The sequence below is a fragment of the Podarcis cretensis genome (genome assembly GCF_951804945.1).
Source record: "Podarcis cretensis genome assembly, chromosome: Z".
NCBI lineage: Eukaryota > Metazoa > Chordata > Lepidosauria > Squamata > Lacertidae > Podarcis > Podarcis cretensis.
Genome location: NC_137184.1, coordinates 1,231,984 through 1,250,210, shown reverse-complemented (window position 1 = coordinate 1,250,210; position 18,227 = coordinate 1,231,984). Strand labels below are relative to the sequence as shown.

The window sequence follows — 18,227 nt, the reverse complement described above, 5'->3', positions numbered from 1 at the left end:
AGGCTGCTTTGTGGGATTGGCAGTTAGGAACCCAAGAAGAGCTTGCTGCATCGGTGCCAAAGGGGCCCCATCTAAATCCAACATCCTGTTCTGACAGTGGCCAACCACTCTTAGGAAACCCACATGAGCACAAGAGCAATATTCTCCCCTCCTGTGGTTTTCAGAAACTGGTACTAAGGAGCATCTGTGCCCCTAACTCTGGAGGCGGAACACAGACGTTCTAGCTAGCAGCCATTGGTAGCCCCCTCCTCCATGAATTGTCTAGCTGCCTGCACGGCACTTCTGCACCCTTTTTAAAAGCTTCAAGAAGGAAAACTGTGCTCTCCACGAATACATGCTCCTTCTCACCAGGTGCAGTGGGGGATAGTTTTTGCTCAGAACGAAGTACAGTGGATGCTCGGGTTGGGAATGTGATCCATGCGGGAGGCACGTTCACAACCCGCAGCGTTCGCAACCCACAGCACCGCGTCTGCACAGCGCGGGTTGCAATTCAGCGCTTCTGTGCATGTGCGAGCGCCGAAACCCAAAAGTAACCTGTACCAGTACTTCCTTTTTTTTATAAGATATTTATTAAGATTTTACAAAAAAGATACATAGATAATAGAAAATAAAGCAGACAAACAACAAGAAAAAAATACACCAAAAGAGAAAAAAACTGACCATAGAAGCATAAGAAAAATAAAAAGAGAAAAAAACCCCAATTTTTAACTTCATAATTCTATAACCCTCTTTCTTGACTTCCTCACATCTCCCTTTTTTGTGTTCCCTTTTACACAATCGAGTTCAGCAAATCCTTACCCTCTTTCAGATCTCATTTATAATTATATGTTTCAGCCTATTATGTCTCCAATTTTTCTTCTCTTTTCAAATCAATTTTCAACTATTCTTAATAACTTAGCCCCTTGTGCTATTTTATATACATTTGACATAATATTACTCTGGTCTTTCCCCCCTTTTCTTTTTAATCATTTTTGCATATTCCTTTTAACTATGTCACTAGTGCCATATTATCTTTAAATCCAACATCATTTTAACATCCACTGTACCAGTACTTCCTGGTTCAGCATGGTGCGCAACCCGAAAACATGCGACCTGAAGCGTCTGTAACCCGAGGTATGACTGTAGTGACTGTTTGTTGAGTCTAAGTAGGCCAGAGAAGATTATGCCTTAACTCAGGGGTCAGCACACTTTTTCAGCAGGGGGCCGGTCCACTCTCCCTCAGACGTTGTGGGGGGCCGGACTATATTTTGAAAAATATATATGAATGAATTCCTATGCCCCACAAATAACCCAGAGATGCATTTTAAATAAAAGGACACATTCTACTCATGTAACACATTCTACACATTCTACTCACGCTGATTCCTGGACCATCCGTGGACCGGGTTTAGAAGGTGATTGAGCCGGATCTGCCCCCTTGGCCTTAATTTGCCTACCCATGCCCTAACTGTTGGTGGTTCTTAGGGTGCCACAAGATTCTTGTTTATTTTAGATACAACAGGCTAACATGGCTACCTCCCTGGCAACTGCTCATCTCAAAGTGGGAGTGACTTGTTTTGCGGGAACATTGTACGTGTTCTCTCTAACCACAAACAAGCCATGTTTTTCTCCAGTGACTCAAGAGGGTATACGCTGTCAAGTTGCATAACGGCTGAATTCTTTTATATGCTAATAGTGACATGCTTGTTCAATCCGCCTCTCAACATATGCTGATCCATTTTTGCATCATTCAGGTGTACTTTATTTTAGATGACAGATTTCTAACATTTAGAAAATAATATTCTCAACCAGCTCTAGCAAAACTGCTGCTGTCGCTTCAGGTTTGGAATTAGGAATAAGTTAGTGCTTGTGAGCTAGATTTCACAACTACAGTATGCAAACATTTGCAACAGGGAAGGGCCCTTGCTCGGTGGGTAGAGAACTTGCTCTGCATGCAGAAGACCTCAGGTTCAATCTCCAGCATCTCCAGGTAGGGCTAGGAATGCCACCTGCTTGAAATTCTGCCTGTCAGTGTATCCAATACTGAGGTAAGTGGACCAAGGGTGTGATTCCGTGTAAAGTTGTGTACTTAGGTGTATATGAGCTGCCTTGGCAGCAGGGAAACTTTGAAGCCAAATTGCATGCAGATGGGTGCAAGTCCCAATAGGAAATATTTGGACAGTCTGGGGATTCTTGGCTTCTCACTCAGAGGTGATGCTGCTGTAGTATATTAAGATGACCTCTGAAAAATGTGGCTGAAACAATATATTTTGGGGCCAAGTGTAAAACAGCCATTAATAAACAGCCAGTAGTAATATGAAGACTTATTGACAGGACTAGGGCAGAATGGAGGCAGTGTAGCCAAAGCAACAAATTAATATTATAAGTACACATGTGCATACAACACATGTAAAGGTAAAGGGGACCCCTGACCATTAGGTCCAGGTGTGGCCGACTCTGGGGTTGCAGCGCTCATCTCGCTTTACTGGTCGAGGGAGCCGGCGTGCAGCTTCCGGGTCATGTGGCCAGCATGACTAAGCCGCTTCTGGTGAACCAGAGCAGCGCACGGAAACGCCGTTTACCTTCCCGCCGGAGTGGTATTTATTTATCTACTTGCACTTTGACGTGCTTTCGAACTGCTAGGGTGGCAGGAGCAGGGACTGAGCAACGGGAGCTCAGCCCGTCATTGCGGGGATTCGAACCGCTGACCTTCTGAATGGCAAGTCCTAGGCTCTGTGGTTTAACCCACAGCGCCACCCGCATCCCTGACAACACATGTACACGTATGTTATATCATCTATATACACAAAAGCACAGGCTTTGCAGGTCTTTGTCCCAAAGTCCTTACAATCTACGAGTAGATAACAGGTGAAACATCAAAGGAAGTGCAGGGGTGCACAGATAGAATATGTGATTCATTGGTTCCTGGGAGCCTGTGGTTCAGTGGGTCAGTGCATCTGGCTGTTAACCAGGAGGCTGGTGCTTCGAGCTCACCCAGGGACTGCTGTGGGCAGGACTTCTGCATTGCAGGGTGTTGGACTAGATGGGTCCCTCTGGGTCTCTTCCGATTCTTTGATTCAGATGCACATGCATAGACTTTGTTACAGGAGTGGCAAATGCCCTTTGATGAGAGTTAACACTTGAAACCATTTTCAAACATTAAAATATAGTGAAGCATGCCTGATGATGGCATCTAGTTGTTTTTGTTTATTTTTAAAAATGCAGTTGTTTGCTGTAGCTTTTGTCTTGCTAGAGCAGAGTTTTCCAAACTCTTCATGTTGGTGACACACTTTTTAGACACACATCTTTTTGTGACACAGTAGCGCTGTGGGTTAAAGCCTCAGCGCCTAGGACTTGCCGATCGAAAGGTCGGCGGTTCGAATCCCTGCGGCGGGGTGCGCTCCCGCTGCTCGGTCCCAGCGCCTGCCAACCTAGCAGTTCGAAAGCACCTCCGGGTGCAAGTAGATAAATAGGGACCGCTTACCGGCGGGAAGGTAAACGGCGTTTCCGTGTGCGGCTCTGGCTCGCCAGAGCAGCGATGTCACGCTGGCCACGTGACCCGGAAGTGTCTCTGGACAGCGCTGGCCCTTGGCCTCTTAAGTGAGATGGGCGCACAACCCCAGAGTCTGTCAAGACTGGCCCATACGGGCAGGGGTACCTTTACCTTTACCTTTACCTAGTTCAGTTTTACTAGCAAACCTGTGGGCTGCCTGTTCATTTTCCAGCCCCGAGGAGTGTTTGCGTGACACACCTGCACACTGCAGGTGACACACTAACGTCGTGACACACAGTTTGGAAAGCCCTTTGCTAGAGTGTAATGAGATCTTGTGCTGGAAGAGAGAAGATGGCACCTTCATCACGGTCTGTTCTGCGCTGTAAAGCACTTAAAAGCTATTGCCCTCTTGTGAGCCTAGTATGATCACATGGAGTGAGAGCCATATTTGCTGGACTCCTCCTGGAGAGGGCAATATGATGCTGTTGTTTAGCACTGAATTGTACAAAGCACTTTATCTGCCTCTTGTTTTTCCTTTTTACAACCACCCAAATGAGGTGGGCTAGCCCGGTGATGGGCAGACATCATACTTGTGGGTCTACTAAGAAATCCACCAACCAGAGCCTGGTTCAAAATGCATTTACCTGGAATCAAATAATAGCAAGCCAGAGATTTCTTTTCAATATCAGAGCATAATTGAGCTCACAGTGCTTTCTCACAAAAGTCCAGTCCTGACTGGCTTCATGTCAGAAGCCTAGTCATTTTGCTGCTATTGTTTAACAGGCAAGAGCCAGTAATTCTTGTTGATCTATTGCAAGTCATCAGGATCTACAGTACTAATAGATTCAGACCTACATTCTGCCCACCCTTGGACAAGGCTTAGTGAGGGTGACTTGGCTTTGACCCTCCTGTGCTGAACCCAGGTTTTCTATTTGCACACACCTGATGACTTGAGTGACAGTTTCACCAAAATTTTGTTTACCTGTCCTTTTGGCATCTTGTCCATGCAGCATTTTTAAAGGCATTTTGAAAGCATTCCCATATTAATGGCAAGACATCCAGGGCACAGCCTGTTATGATCCATTGTTTGTTTTGGAGGCATACCACTGCTTCAAAGAAGTGTGGCTAGATGTATTTGTGGAGTCTGAGCAAGTGATGGCTTTGGAAAAAGGGTTCTCAGCATACAGTATATTCATCCTAGAAGCATGCCGTTCTAGGAAATGGTTGCAATGAATTTTTGTGTCAGCTTTCATTTTTGCATACAGAGACTCTCCTCAGTGTCCCTTTCCCTGTACGTACCCTTGATTTGAAAATGCTGGTTCTCATTTAAAATAAAAACACCCTCATATTTCCCCCATTTTGTGGGGTGCTGACTTGGTGCCTGTTTGCATTGCAGGATAAGTTATTTGGGTGTGTGGGTGTGTATTCATTCTTTTCCCTCACCCCCACCCGTTTTCTTTCTCGTATGTTCAGAGAGAAGTTTTTGCCTGCCACATTTTTGCCTCAGGCACGAAAACAGTGTCTGGGCATTTCTGTCAAAGCTGCACTAGATCCGCATGTGATTGTAGCATACAGCTTTTTATATATATATATATTTACCAAGTGCCTATTTATGATTTTCCTGTGGGAAACTTGATCCCTAAAAGGAAATGAGTGCAGCTGGGGATCACTTGGGGGATTCACTCTTATTTTTAGAATCAGATTTATTGCCATATTTGGCCTGAAACGATGTCACACTGGAAGCTTATTGTAGTCCGGCCGGTCAGTCATTCTCACCTGATCTCAACTGGACTTGGGCTCAAGGTAATCAGTGGAACCTGGACAAAAGGATGAGTAATAACAAATGTTTGTTGGCTCAGGAATCCTGAATTTCCCATAAACAATTTCTGGTGATGAGGGAGATTGAGCTTTGCAGGATGAAAACCTTTAAAATATATATATATATATTCCCAGGTGTAGTTCTCAGTGCAGCTGCTCACTCCAAGACAGAATGAAGAGATAGACATTTGATTGATTCAGTTTCCCCTCCCCTCCCCAAGGGGATAACAGCAATTCAGAAGGAGAAATATACAGTGATGCCCCAACAGATCCCACAACCAAAGCACTCCCCATTTAGTCCTTGACATGGAAGCCAGTAGAATTTTAATTTTTTCCCCATTTATTTGTTTTTATTAAAGATTTTCTTGGGTTACAAAAGTACATACCTTTTCTCTATTTTCAGATCATAAAGACCTTTTTACATATCAGTTATGTTTGATGTGAGACTTCAATGTTGTATACAGCACAAAATTTTGAAGCCTTCCAACACCAGCAGAGGAGAGAAGGTTCTCTTGAGCATGCTCCATTCGTGGTAGTGCTTTTGAGCCACTCTCATTTTCACTAGGGTTGTGTGCAGGACGAGTTCCCAGAAAGCATTCCCCCCACCACAAACCCAGTCTGCCTTTAAGACTCTCCATTGAATTTAGTTTTAAGGTTGGAGCAGCCATAATAAACACCCCCCCTCCATTGGCACGCCACGGATGGTCAACCCAGTCATTAAGCGTTGGCATGACTACAGTATCAGGGTTGGGGCACCTGTGGTGGCCCCTCCAGGTCTTGCTGGACTCCATCTCCCATCATCTTCATCTTCCTTCATCCTTGACCATTGGCTGTGCTGGCTGCTGCCAGCAGGACAACATAACCTAAAGGGCCACAGGTTCCTCTGCTGTTGGGCAAAAAACAGAATTGGATTACTCAGTGGATCCAACCAAGGTCTCTCTAATCCTCTCTAATGGCAAAGAATAGATGGAGGTAGCCCTTCTCTGTTGTTTATTCCTCTGCTCAAGCATATGGTAGCCAGTGATATGCTACCACTTTAACATGGAGGTTCCATTTAGCCATCATTGCTTAGATATTAGCAAGCCCACCTGCATTCTCCATGGATTTATTTTAAATAAATTTATCAGATGTCAAGGAAATAAACAGCTATCTGACTTTTAGAAGGCAGCTGAAGGCAGCCCTGTTTAGGGAAGTTTTTAATGTTTGGTGTTTTATTGTATTTTTAATATTTTGTTGGAAGCCGCCCAGTGTGGCTGGGGAAACCCAGCTAGATGGGCGGGGCATGTATAAATAAATAAATAAATAAATAAATAAATTATTATTATTATTATTATTATTATTATTATTATTTATTATCCCTTTCCAAAATTAAAAAGCAGTTTAAGACAGGGGTAGGCAATGTGGTGCCCTCCAAAGGATGCGGCTCAGTTATCATCTGGAAAATCCCACGTTGGCTGCTTACGATCTAAGCCAATGCCCATGAGCACCACAGTGTTGCAGTGACTTCTGTAAGTTGGCTTTGGGTGAATGCACATTCTCCTCTGTCAAGCCAGCCTTGCTCTGATCTCTGGGTGGCTGCTGTTCCAAGAAGGAATGGGGATCCTTACAAAGCTGTCCTCCTCAAAGGTTTAAGGGGCCCAAGTATTCTCCTGTGTAGTGAAGAACCCAGTTCTGCTCTGTGCTGCTTCCCACCCATTAATCCCACGAACTTCCCTTGCCCTCCCTCCTCCCCATAAGACACATTTAAGACTTCATTAACCATTCATTTATTTGATTTATACCTTGCCTCTCCTCTGGGTGCAGGGTGGCACCCCACTCCACACATTATTAATCCTCACAACAACCCTGTGAGGTGGGTTAGACTGAGAGTGCATGACTAGCCCAGGGTCACACCTTCATGCCTGAGTGTGGGGATTTGAACTCTGGTTGCCCAGATCACAGTCTGGCGCTCTAGCCACAGCGCCACACAGGCTCTCAACAGTTTAGGCCCCCAGATTCTGTCACGAAGCCCACAGAGTGATTGCAAGCTAGTCAGGCTCTCTCAGTTTTGCCTTCCATACAGGTAGCCTGTTCTGAGGGTGAGTCGTATTCCCATTAAGGTGATGGGGTTACTGTCAGCGTGCCCTCAGCCAGCACTGGTAGGCCAGCACTGGGGGGGGAGGGGGCTGCCTACTTGCCTTCTTACAAGCAGCCCAGGTGGGTACAGCCAGCTGTGTGGGACTCAGCAGGGGAGAGGGTGGGCCTAAAACTGGAATTAGTTGGCCATTGGTTTTGGCTCCAGCTACTTACTTTTGCCCTCCCTTTTATGCATTCTTGTTATCCCACTCTCTGCTCTTAAAGTCCCAAGGCTACAATGATTGAAACACAATATTAAAAAGTCCTTTAAGAGATCCTAAAACCACAGAAATAAGGTGGGGCCTAAAAAATACACCAGGCTGAATGGGCACCAGCACCAATGGGATCTGGGGACCAGGGAGTGGGATGCAATCTAGCCTACCTGCAATTTTGAGCCCCTTGGAAGAAATACATCATCATTTACTTTGCCATAGCCCAGGAGTCGGCAAACTTTTTCAGCAGGGAGCTGGTCCACAGTCTCTCCGACCTTGTGGGGGGCTGGACTATATTTTGAAAAAAATATATGAATGAATTCCTATGCCCCACAAATAACCCAGAGATTCATTTTAAATAAAAGGACACATTCTACTCATGTAAAACACCAGGCAGGCCACAGAAATAACCCAGAGATGCATTTTAAATAAAGGCACACATTCTACTCATGTAAAAACACGCTGATTGCCGGACCGTCCGCGGGCTGGATCCTGGATCCTGGCCCCTGGGCCTTAGTTTGCCTACCCATGCCATAGCCAAAGAACAGGAACTGTTGGAGAAAACGTGTTGAGAATGATTTTTGTTTGAAGATTTTCCTCTTTTATTTGAATGCACGTGCAGTCAGTTTCAGATAATTTGGCATTATAACATGCATCTTACTTAGGCCCTCCCTCTTCTTTTAGCCTCTAGTCCCGTCCCCCCCCCCCCAATATACGGTACCTTTCTGAGCCTGGCTGTGCCTGGAAAACTGCTGAGATGGCTCCGGTGCCAGCCGCCCTCCATTCTCACAGCGGAGAACGCTCTGCTCTCCCACCTATGCCATTCCTGCCCTCTTCCTGCCATTATTGCCATCTGTTTTCAATCCCAGGGTGTGCGCGCACACTTCCAAGCGCTTCCCTTTGCCTTGCCCCCACTCCCACACCAGAAGCCTGAGAAATGACCCAGACATCCATTCTTCACAGAAAGGTATAAAAATAGGAGCTGGAGAAGGGGCTCACACAATAGCTGTGACTGCATTCTGTTTGTACCACCAAAACACACATTTCAAAATGTTATCATTTCCGTACATTTCCCACCCCCCTTCCTTTCACTCCCTAAACAGAATGTTCCAGTAACAGGGTAGTGGTTCCAAAATCCTTCGGCCAAGTCTTGGTGCCACTACACATTTAGGAGAGAGAAGCATGTCACTCTTGCATCTAACACCCACGGCCCAATGATGTGTAGTGGTTGCAGGGGCAGACTAGGACCTGGGAGACCAGGGTTGAAGCCCCACACTCAGCCATGAAGCTGACTGGGTGACCTTGGGGCTGGGCACTGCCTCTTTCAGCCTAACCTATCTCACAGGGTTGGGGCGGGGGGAGAACTGTGTACGCCACTTTGTGCTCCATGGAGGAAAAAATGGGAGGTAAATGCAATAAATAAATGAATCGCAGCAACCCAGTCATCTCAAACTCACCCCCCCTGAACAGGTTGGTGTCTCACTTAATAGTATTGCGCCCTTTTTTCTAGACGGGTTTTCCGTGCCCCCTCCCGCCAGTAACATTCGAAAGCTATCACAATTCGCTTCTGCTTAAAGTAACACATTGGGGATAGGAGATGGTTGACAATAACTGGGGTTGTGCTTTTGCAAGCTTTGCTTACCTGGTTCTGTGCTTCAAGCAAACTCCACCTTAAAGACTCAGATACACAGTAATTGCATTCTTAGGGTGTTAATTGAGGGCAGGGCATCGGAAAGTCCACAAATATTGTTTGGTTTTTAATTTGGCAAGGCCAGGGAGACATAATGCTCGGGGGGGGGGGGCAGGTTTCCACCATGTTCAAATTTCCCATCAAGCGGGACACTTGTAAGCACACTTAAATAAGTTCAGGACCAGATTGGCAGGTCTGCACAGAACTTTTTGCAGAATTCATTTTTCTTCTTATAGTGGGGAGTGTGTGTGTGTGTTTTTTTTGGGGGGGGGGAGTTCTGAAGAGCAGTTCAAGTGCAAACATCCCTGATTCAGCTGCCTGCATTTCCAGCTAAAGGGGTCAGGTAATAAGTGATGGGGAATTATTTTGCTGCCTGGAGAGCTATTGCCAGTCAACTAGTCTAGAGGGGCAAACAGTTTAGCCAGGTATAAGCTTCCCATAAGGGACGCAGGTGGCGCTGTGGGTTAAAGCCTCAGTGCCTAGGACTTGCCGATCAAAAGGTTGGCGGTTCGAATCCCTGCGGCGGGGTGCGCTCCCGCTGCTCGGTCCCAGCGCTTGCCAACCTAGCAGTTCGAAAGCACCTCCAGGTGCAAGTAGATAAATAGGGACCGCTTACCACGGCGTTTCCGTGTGCGGCTCTGGCTCGCCAGAGCAGCGATGTCACGCTGGCCACGTGACCCGGAAGTGTCTCCGGACAGCGCTGGCCCCTGGCCTCTTAAGTGAGATGGGCGCACAACCCCAGAGTCTGTCAAGACTGGCCCGTACGGGCAGGGGTACCTTTACCTTTACCTTTAAGCTTCCCATGCTGACACAACCCATCAGCAGAAATCCTGCTTGCCTCTCTACTGGTCTGTCCTTTTACCAAACGTTGCCTATGTTGTTTCTGCAACCTTGAAGACTAGAAGCTTCATTTGAACAAAAAGTAAGTAGGGAGTTTTTCTGGTGAGAATTCTGCATTGCATTGTGGCTCTTGTAGCTATGGCCAGTGCAGCTTTGAGTTCAATGAAATGGCCACGACTCTGCCTGCAAGTGCCAGCCAAGCCCATTGGAGAAGAAGGAGGACAGGCAGCTTGTGCAAAGTAGTCACCCCCCCCCCCCCATCACCTGTCAGGCTCAGAACTTGGAGAATAATGCTGTGCTTTGGGCTTCGAGAGTCTGCAGTGAAACTAGACACTCTGTGAATCCGTGCAGAGCTGATGATGGAAGCTGCTCACCGTGCAAACATAACAGGTTGCTGGATGGTATAAAATGTACAAGGTGTGTGAACCACTCGTGAGATTTACAAATGAAGGGCGGTATACAAATCTAATAAACAGTGATAATAATTACTGGTGGGATGCTCTCTGGGGAGTGGGAGGGAGGTGAGAGAAGAAGCTCAGTGGTAGAGCATCTCCATTGCAATTCCTGACTGAGGGAGATCCCTGCATGAAACTTTGCAGAGCCATTGCTGCCAGTCAGTGTTGACAGTACTGAGCTAGATGGATCTATGATCTGACTCAGTGTACAGCACCCTCCTATGTTGCTACAACCTCCTGGGTGAAAGAGGTAAGAAACTTGGTTAACCTTCCATAAACTATGCACAGGAAGTGGGAGTCTGTTTTCTTTTATCGATTTAAATGTGGCACTCTGACTCTGCAAGGGAAGGTGATTCTTTTCTCCCCTTCTCCCACAAGTGATTCCACTGAGTAGTCTGCATAAATCTTGATACTAAGCAGGACCGGGAAACCTCAGTAGCTGGTGCCTGAGTAGCCTGTGTCTAGAGCTGGAATAGTACCCAGAAAGGGGTGGGTGGGGGGAATATGGCACCTTGAGCTTTTATTTTCTCCCCCTTGACTCCTACTAATGCTAAGGTCACCCTTTTCCTCCTGTAGATTCCTCCTCTGCACTGGATTTTCATGTAGAATTGAAGAATCTTAATGAGCGTGTGAATTGACAGTGCCTTTCTCTTACATGTGCCCTCTCACTTTAAAATTGGAAAATGCTATCTCTGATTCACGCTCCTGCCCTCGTCCCCAGCGTCTTATTGTAGCTGCAACCACACCCATAATTCTGGGGCTTAACAGTCTCCCCCAATTTCTCTCTCCTTGGCTTTGCAGGAGTCTCCCCAGGACAGTGCCATCACACGCGACATCAACCGGACGTTCCCTGCCCATGACTACTTCAAGGACACTGGGGGCGATGGCCAGGACTCCCTGTACAAAATATGCAAGGTACCCTGACCGGGATGCTATCTTGGCTCACTTGTGGACCAGGATGGTGGCGCTTCCTTGTGGGAATAAATGTGCTAGGCCATGTTAGCCCTGGGTTCTTCATCGTGAGAACACCTCCAAGCGTGAGATGGTAGTGTTGATAATAGAATTATGGGGTTGGGACCCCCAGAGGTCCTCTAACCCAGCCTCCTGCATTACAAATATCACAGCTAAATACCAGCAGGTGACCTTCCAATCTCTGGTTATAAACCTCTATCAAGGGAGAATCTGTCACCTTCTGAGGTAGCCTATTCCATTGTCAAACACCTCTTACCATCAGAAAGTTCTTCCTATCATTTGGTTGGGATTTCATTTCTTGTCATTAGAATTCATTGTCTTGGGTCCCACCCTCTGGAGAAGCAGAAAACAAGCTTATTCTGTCTTCCATGTGGCAGCCCTTCAGATATTTGAAGAGGGACGCAGGTGGCGCTGTGGGTTAAAGCCTCAGCGCCTAGGGCTTGCCGATCGAAAGGTCGGCGGTTCGAATCCCTGCGGCGGGGTGCGCTCCCGCTGCTCGGTCCCAGCGCCTGCCAACCTAGCAGTTCGAAAGCACCTCCGGGTGCAAGTAGATAAATAGGGACCGCTTACTGGCGGGAAGGTAAATGGTGTTTCTGTGTGTGGCTCTGGCTCGCCAGAGCAGCGATGTCACGCTGGCCACGTGACCCGGAAGTGTCTCCGGACAGCGCTGGCCCTCGGCCTCTTAAGTGAGATGGGCGCACAACCCCAGAGTCTGTCAAGTCTGGCCCGTATGGGCAGGGGTACCTTTACCTTTACCTTTTATCCTATTGCCTCTCAGTCTTCTCTTCTCCAGGCTAAACACCACCAGCAAAAAGGTTGTTGAAACATATTGCTTGTTGTGCCTGCTAATTTAGCCTTACTGGGATTGTAGTCCAGAATTATCCAGAGGGCACAAGGTGGATGCCTGGGCAAATCGGCCTTTTGCCTCAAAGGGCATTCCCAGATCTTCTGGGCTCCTTGCATCAACTGGAGCGGCTGCTGTATTTCTTTTCGTGTGGCAGAGAGCAAAGGAAGTCTCAGCAAAAGGATCTTTGCTTCTCTCTAACACTCTGGAAAATTAATCAGCTCCTCATTTGCATTATAAGGCAAACCACAAACACATTCAAGCCACTCATTAAAATGCGGGAGGCAATTAGCAGGTTAAAATAAAAAATGTCCGCACTCTGGTTTGATCCCTTTACCTTGCTTGACCGGAGGATCCGGCTCTTTGAACCTGGCATTTAGAAAGCTGCCATTGCTGCCTGCTCCTCCTCCAGAGACTTTTTGGCCTGGGAAAGCAGCTTGGCTTCCTGGCCACCTCCTAAGCTCTCTGACAAAGCAGACCATTAAAAAGGATGAGCTCTGCGTGGGACGCGGACCAAGGACTGGAGCAAGCAGCTTCCTATCCGCTCCCTGTGTATAATTGATATTCAAATCAAAGACTTAACGGCACAGCTTGAAAGATTTGTTTTTGTGTTATTATCCCTGCATAAAATACTTCAGGTCTCAAACATGCTCTGGCTTATTTTGGGAGAGTTGGATGTGCACGCCAGATCCCCACGGTGTGCATTTATGCTTCAGCCCCACTCCCACCCCCATCCTTGCAGCTCAGTGAACCAAGATCCTAGCCCAGGACTTAGCTTTCTACTCTCTCTCTCTCTAAAATGCCATCGAGGTGAAATTATGCCCCTTTTGCTAGGTGTGCTGGGCTCCCTGCCTGCAAAAGGCCAGGGAGCCCAAGGCTTTGGTGGGCAGGTCCCCTGCTGACCTTTCGCTTTTCTTGTGACTTGTGAAATCCTGGTCAGGATAAGCGCCCCCTTGCCCCAAATTGCCTCCTTAACAGCCTTCACTGACTTGCTCCAAGTTCCCTTTGTCAGCCCTTTCTGTGCTGAGGGACAAAGCAGGCTATTCCATGTGCAGACAGATTGTGTGATTGGCACAAGTTTGGTTCTCTGGATGGCTGAGACGGAGGCAACCCTTGTTTTCAGCCAGAAGGTGGTGACCTTCATAACCTGCCCCCTGCCACAGCAACACTCTTGCTGTGCAACAAATATACATTATGCGTGCCATATTATACAGATGCACACTGAAGCTGGGAAGCTGTTTTGAATGGAGTAGGGGTGGTTGTGGCCAAGCCAGTGGTGGTGGTGTAGTGGTTATAGTGTCAGACTAGGACCTGGGAGACCAGGGTTCAAATCCACCACCCCCACTCGGCCATGAAGCACACTAGGTTCCCTTGGGCCAATCACTTCCTCTCAACCTAACCTACCTCACAGGTTGTTGTGGGGATAAAGTGGGGAGGAGAACTATGAGCTCCTTGGAGGGAATGCAGGCTATAAATGCAAGCAAGCAATCATTCAGGTGGGGCATCTTGTGTTGTTGAAGTCTTGACCGTTTCCTGATTCTTCTTCCAGGCCTATTCTGTCTACGATGAAGAGATTGGCTACTGCCAGGGCCAGTCATTCCTTGCTGCTGTGCTGCTTCTACATGTGAGTTCCTCTTTGCTACCTGAGAGAGGGCCCTGTGCAAGAACGTTCCAAAGCGTGGGGTGGGAGGTCCTCTGCGGCACTCAGGCACAATCCAATCTCCCTTTGCTCTGCCTTCCCTGCCTCCCCCCCTGCCCAAGACCTGTTTAATTAATCAGAATCTGTGAGCACTTTGAACCTGGCAGGAGGATGGGCAAATGTGCCCGAGAGTTTAGGAGACCCTGGTATGTGACCCATCCATGTATGTTCTGTGTCTTGTATTGGTTTCCTTGAATGTAATGTCACCCTTCGTTCCCTTTCCCCCTTTTAAATGTCTACATCGCCTTTCATGCTGTTTGCTGAAACATACATTAAGCCTGCTTACATGCCCACAAACCAAAGATTGCAGCAGTTACCTAACCAACAACTAGCAATGAATCACTGCAGGTTTAGTGATTTTTATATAATCAAAACCAGGACAATTATCCTATAGTTTATATGTATATGTAATTAATTGTACGTATAATTTATATGTAAGAACAGACAGAAGAGCTCTGTTGGATCAGGTTGTTAACAAATCCAAACTCCATCCAGGCTGCCTGTTGGTTTCTTGTTGTTCTTTATGTTGTTGAGCAGTAATGCAGGTAGATCCATTGTGAAGATCCCAAAACTTCCCCACATCCAGAAACGGTTGCTCCATACATGGATGCTGTCTCTTCTAGAGATCAAAACAAAATAAAAAAATTCCTTCCAGTAGCACCTTAAAGACCAACTAAGTTAGTTCTTGGTATGAGCTTTCGTGTGCATGCACACTTCTTCAGATACACTGAAACAGAAGTCACCAGACCCTTCTATATAAAAAAAAAGGAAAAAAGGAAAAAGCAATTCTGAATTGCAACTTATTACCAAACTTAAAACCATGGAGAGACCTGGTCTGAACAAAGACATTGGATTCTTATCTCATTATACATGACAAAGCCATTTTTCACCTTCTCACCCCTTGCTTTTTCCTGTAAGACCTATTGCAGTCGTTAAGAGTCGTCCACAGGCTCATCACAGCTATCTGCCAATCACCCAATCCCACCACCCTTCTGAGTAATACCCCTCCCCACCTTCTCACTATATAGAAGGGTCTGGTGACTTCTGTTTTAGTGTATCTGAAGAAGTGTGCATGCACACGAAAGCTCATACCAAGAACTAACTTAGTTGGTCTTTAAGGTGCTACTGGAAGGAATTTTTTTATTTTGTTTTGACTATGGCAGACCAACACGGCTACCTATCTTCTAGAGATGTTACAGAACTGAAATTTTTCATTCTTTGAACATGCTAATAGTGAACATGGGTGCAGAGCTAGGGCAGATTTACAGCCCAAATTGAAATAGGGAGAATGCTTGCTGCTCGGGAGGAGCAGCCCAAGGTTAGTAAACAGCGGGGGAAAAAGAAACTTTTAAAATAGTCCAATAAGGACTGAGCATGCTTGTTGGCTGCAGAATCCGGGTGGTAGGTGTCAGGTTCCAGGGAATCCGATTCCCCCTACGGTAGGCTGCCAGGGATGGATATCAAGGAGAGTTCTTACCAAGTCTTTTATTAAATATTCACAGAGAGAGTCTTAGAAAAGCTGCTCCCAGTGAAACCCCACCCCCTCCATCTCTCCCATTATACGCCATCCCTACGTTGGCTGATCTGTGCTTTCTGCCTCTGGGATTTCTGTTCCCCTTCTTTCAGTGCCCACCGGGTTCGGGGGTGTGTGTCTGGAATGCTTTCTAAATACACTGAGTCTGTCGGCTGCCTCTCCCCTGGTGCTGCTGATTCTTCCTGTTCCTCTCCCAATATTTCCCAGCTTCTCCCTTCTGCAGCCTCTGAGCTGTGACCTCCCTCATCCCACGGTTGTAAATCTCTACTGTCTTCCTCTTCTCTGGAAGGTTCAGGCTGAGGAGGCGGTGTCCACTATTCCTCCTCTTCTGCCCAGTCCCTGACAGTAGGATGGGCAGTCAGGAAATCTGTTGGTGTTTGAATGGAGTATCCTGACAAAGGGCATGGCTGGCTGGTTGGCACCCTGAGCACAAGCACTCCACAGTGCAGAATTTTGGTACAGGCCCAAGTGTCATAAATCCTGTGCATTTACCAGGAAGATGGGTGGCATGTTCTTCTCCTGCTTTTGTCAGTCGAGGAGTCAAGTCAGGTTACCAGGCTGCTCAGTTCAAAGTCCACCTGGGACCAGCTTGGGCTCTGGGCCACAGGTTTCTTCTGGTGCCTGGCTGGACCGATTTCCACATCTCACCAGTGGCCTCTGACTAAATGAGCTTTGTAGAAAGGCTTAAAGGGAGGCTACAGTCTCTTGCAGGTGTCAGATAAAAGCTGGGGGAAGGGCGGTCTTTGTAGTTTAAGATGACCATCCACTCCCAAGGCTGAATATCTTTTCTTTCCCTCTCTTAACACATCAGAGGTTATGTGGGCCTTTGAGGGGCTAACCGGTCTGTGTGGAGTCCACCACGGGGAAATCTTGGACAATCTATTCAAAAGGAGTTGTCTGGATGACCCCTTCGGGTACTGGTTGCAGGTTTTCTCTTGTTCCTTGGAAACAGCCAGCTCAGAATACCACCAGGGATGCCTGCCCTGTCTCGCTTCATTTCCCTGGCTGTCCACCCCACTCCAGCAGTTGCTTATGCGGAAGTGCTGAGCATTTTTTGCAGTTACTTCTCTCTGACACCCTTAATTCCCTTTCTGCTGCTAGAAGTTATTTTTAAACCACATTCATGTTGTTGGTTCTCTTTCTCTGCTCTCTCCCCGCTTCCTCAAACTAGCTATCTCTGCTGTCAGTTACTGAATGACACTCTGCAGAGCTTCCAGGCCCATATGTTGTTCTGATCCACAGCAGGCTCCTTTTCCTTTTTAAAAAATATCCCCCCCCCCAGCAACCCTTCAGCTTATTTGAATGATGGCTGTACCACCATCTCATACTAAATATAAAGAGACTTGGTGTGTCTCTGAAAACCAGACTTCTTGTCAGTTTGAGAGGAAGGTATTTCTCTCCCCCCCCCCATGACACAAGAAAGTTGTAGAAAGATATTCTGAACACCAGTCATAAGGGTGGTTTTGTTGTAATTGAACAGCAGCTCCCAATATTCACTGTGAAAACTTGAGGCCTCGCAGAATAATGAATTTCGTCTCGCCACAGGCAATGCAGGCATTAGCTGTGCAATTCATAAGAAATGAAGATGAAATTGTGCTTAAATTGGATCTTAGAATTGCTTCTGAGGTTGCTTTTGGAAGATTCTGATGGGTTTTTAAGAGCTTAAATCCCAGTCCGGAGATGTAAGCCTTTGAATTGTGATACCTGCTTGTCTTTAGGAGAGGGAAGCCTGCAGAGCAGCAGAACCTGAAAATATCATTCAAAATGGGTGGCTTTCCTGGGCCCTTGGATAGAGGTCTTGGACTTCCGTGAGTGCACCTCTCAAATGTTCATGAGGTGTGCATGAGCTTTCCTGGTGCATTCTTCAAAAGCACCACAAACTCCCTCTTTGCAACAGTTTTATTTCCCCCTCAGTAGGGACGCAATTGGCACTGTGATCTAAACCATTGAGCCTTTGGGCTTGCTGATTGGAAAGTCGGCAGTTCAGATCCGCGTCACTGGGCTTTGTCCCAGTTTCTGCCAACCTAGCAGTTTGAAAGCATGCCAGTGCAAGTAGATAAAATAGGTATCGCTGTGGCAGGAAGGTAAACGGTGTTTCCATGTGCTCTCGCTTCCATCACAGTGTTCCATTGTGCCAGAAGCTGTTTAGTCCTGCCGGCCATATGACCTGGAAAGCTGTCTGTGGACAAATACTGGCTCCCTTGGCTTGAAAGCGAGATGAGTGCCACAACCCCATGGTCACCTTTGACTGGACTTAACTGTCCAGAGATCCTTTACCTTTTTTTAAAAGCTGTTCTCCCCTCAACTTGTAAAAGGCCCAGTTGACGTGGCCCAGAACGTGAACCTTCATTACTGTGGGAAAACAGGGTGAGTTTTTGAGCAAGGGAAGATGACAGACTTTTCCAGAACACCCTGGGTAAGGATACCCACTTAAGACTGGCATGGTGTGGATAAGGCTACCAGTGGGTTCTAGCCATGATTGCTGTGCTCCACCTTCACTGAATACCAGATGCAAGGCTCTTACGTTCCTATGAGTAGATATGACACCATCAGTTTACCCCTCATTTTCTGCTGAA

General features: G+C 46.9%; 1 protein-coding gene and 1 long non-coding RNA gene across 3 annotated transcripts in view; one reads left to right on the top strand and one right to left on the bottom strand.

The window, feature by feature from the left end:
- The window catches only part of RABGAP1 (RAB GTPase activating protein 1), a 95,992-nt gene that overhangs the window by 62,109 nt on the left and 15,656 nt on the right, over nucleotides 1-18,227 (top strand). For both annotated transcript variants that reach the window (XM_079961991.1, XM_079961990.1), the window contains 2 exons: nucleotides 11,404-11,517; nucleotides 13,968-14,042. In XM_079961991.1, the coding sequence (XP_079818117.1) occupies nucleotides 11,404-11,517; nucleotides 13,968-14,042 (189 nt within the window). The remainder of the gene's footprint in view (nucleotides 1-11,403; nucleotides 11,518-13,967; nucleotides 14,043-18,227) is intronic.
- Nucleotides 5,407-8,317, bottom strand: LOC307207971. The gene is made up of 2 exons (XR_013834906.1): nucleotides 7,788-8,317; nucleotides 5,407-6,176 (listed from the first exon to the last, which is right to left on the bottom strand). It is a non-coding gene; the product is annotated as an uncharacterized lncRNA (long non-coding RNA).